Raw genomic sequence first — 1,183 nt, forward strand, 5'->3', positions numbered from 1 at the left:
TCTCTCTCTCACTCACTCCCCCCTCCACCCCCCCTCTCTCTCTCTCTCTCACACACACACACTCTCACACACATACACACACGAAGAAAGGGGGGTGCAGGCTTTCAAATGATGTTTCTGGGTTGGCTTTTTTTTGTTTGTTTGTTCTGTTTGTTTGTCTGTTTTTGCTCTGATGCATCAATTAAACCATCTTACCATCTGCGGTAGCGTACATCATGGGTCTACATGTAGATCTACCTACTAAAAGAACACTGGCAGAAACATTGAAACCATATAAAAGAAAAATCAACAACACTTTCTATAGACTTACAGGTACGCCTATCATTACGTTGTTGTAGTGGAACTGAGTGCCAGATAAATTTTAATAAACCATTTTATACCATGTACATATTAATAATGCATCATGTCGTGAAATATCTGGCACCTAATATATCTGGTACAAAACTTATAAAAACATACACATCAAATTGCCATATATCCGGAACATGCGCAGTGAGCACATATTTCTAAAATGGTGGCTTGAAATAGCAACCAGTGTAAACTAACTTTTCCCGACTCCGTTTTATCAACTTTTGCACGAAAACACGTTAGTGATTATTTATTAGCAGCCATGGCTGAAGCTGACCCCGTAACCGTGGTAAGTCCAAACACTGCTGCATGATATATTGTCTTTTCTGCTGCGTTTTGATCATTTAGCCTCTAATTCTTACTCTAGATCTAAGATAGAATAATAGAAGAAATGTAGAATAATGAAAGAATGTGATGTCTGAGTCTGATGTCTAGAGTTCTTGACAATCATGGTCTTGACTCTCTACTTCTACTCTTGATCTAGATCTAGATCTAGTCCCTATAGCCTTCGAGAGCGTTTATGTTTAGTAGTTAAATGTAAAGTGCAGTGAAATAAAGTACCTAGTTTAGTAACTTATCATAGATCTAGAATCAAGAATGTCTAGATATTCTAGACTAGTATATCTAGATCTAGTGACTAGTGTCTAGTTTTAGAAGGCATTCACCGTTGGGCCCCAAAGAATTATGGATATTCATATTGATACTGACTCAAATATGTGGTGTATCGATGCTTTACTACTTTATCCGAACGAGCGTGAGAGATGTGCTGTTATTTTTCTGTACAAAATGAACCGTACGGTAATATTTCACTTGCTTTAAAAAAAAAAGGGGGGGG

At 37.6% G+C, this 1,183-nt stretch overlaps 1 protein-coding gene across 2 annotated transcripts in view; it reads left to right on the forward strand.

The window, feature by feature from the left end:
* Nucleotides 1-512: 512 nt before the first annotated feature.
* The window catches only part of LOC101853946 (tetratricopeptide repeat protein 21B), a gene marked incomplete in the record, with an annotated part of 53,445 nt that continues 52,774 nt past the window's right edge, over nt 513-1,183 (forward strand). For both annotated transcript variants that reach the window (XM_013084253.2, XM_013084254.2), the window contains 1 exon segment: nt 513-637. In XM_013084253.2, coding sequence (XP_012939707.1) covers nt 611-637 — 27 coding nt within the window.

Source organism: Aplysia californica, unplaced genomic scaffold, assembly GCF_000002075.1.
Source record: "Aplysia californica isolate F4 #8 unplaced genomic scaffold, AplCal3.0 scaffold00281, whole genome shotgun sequence".
NCBI classification, from domain to species: domain Eukaryota; kingdom Metazoa; phylum Mollusca; class Gastropoda; order Aplysiida; family Aplysiidae; genus Aplysia; species Aplysia californica.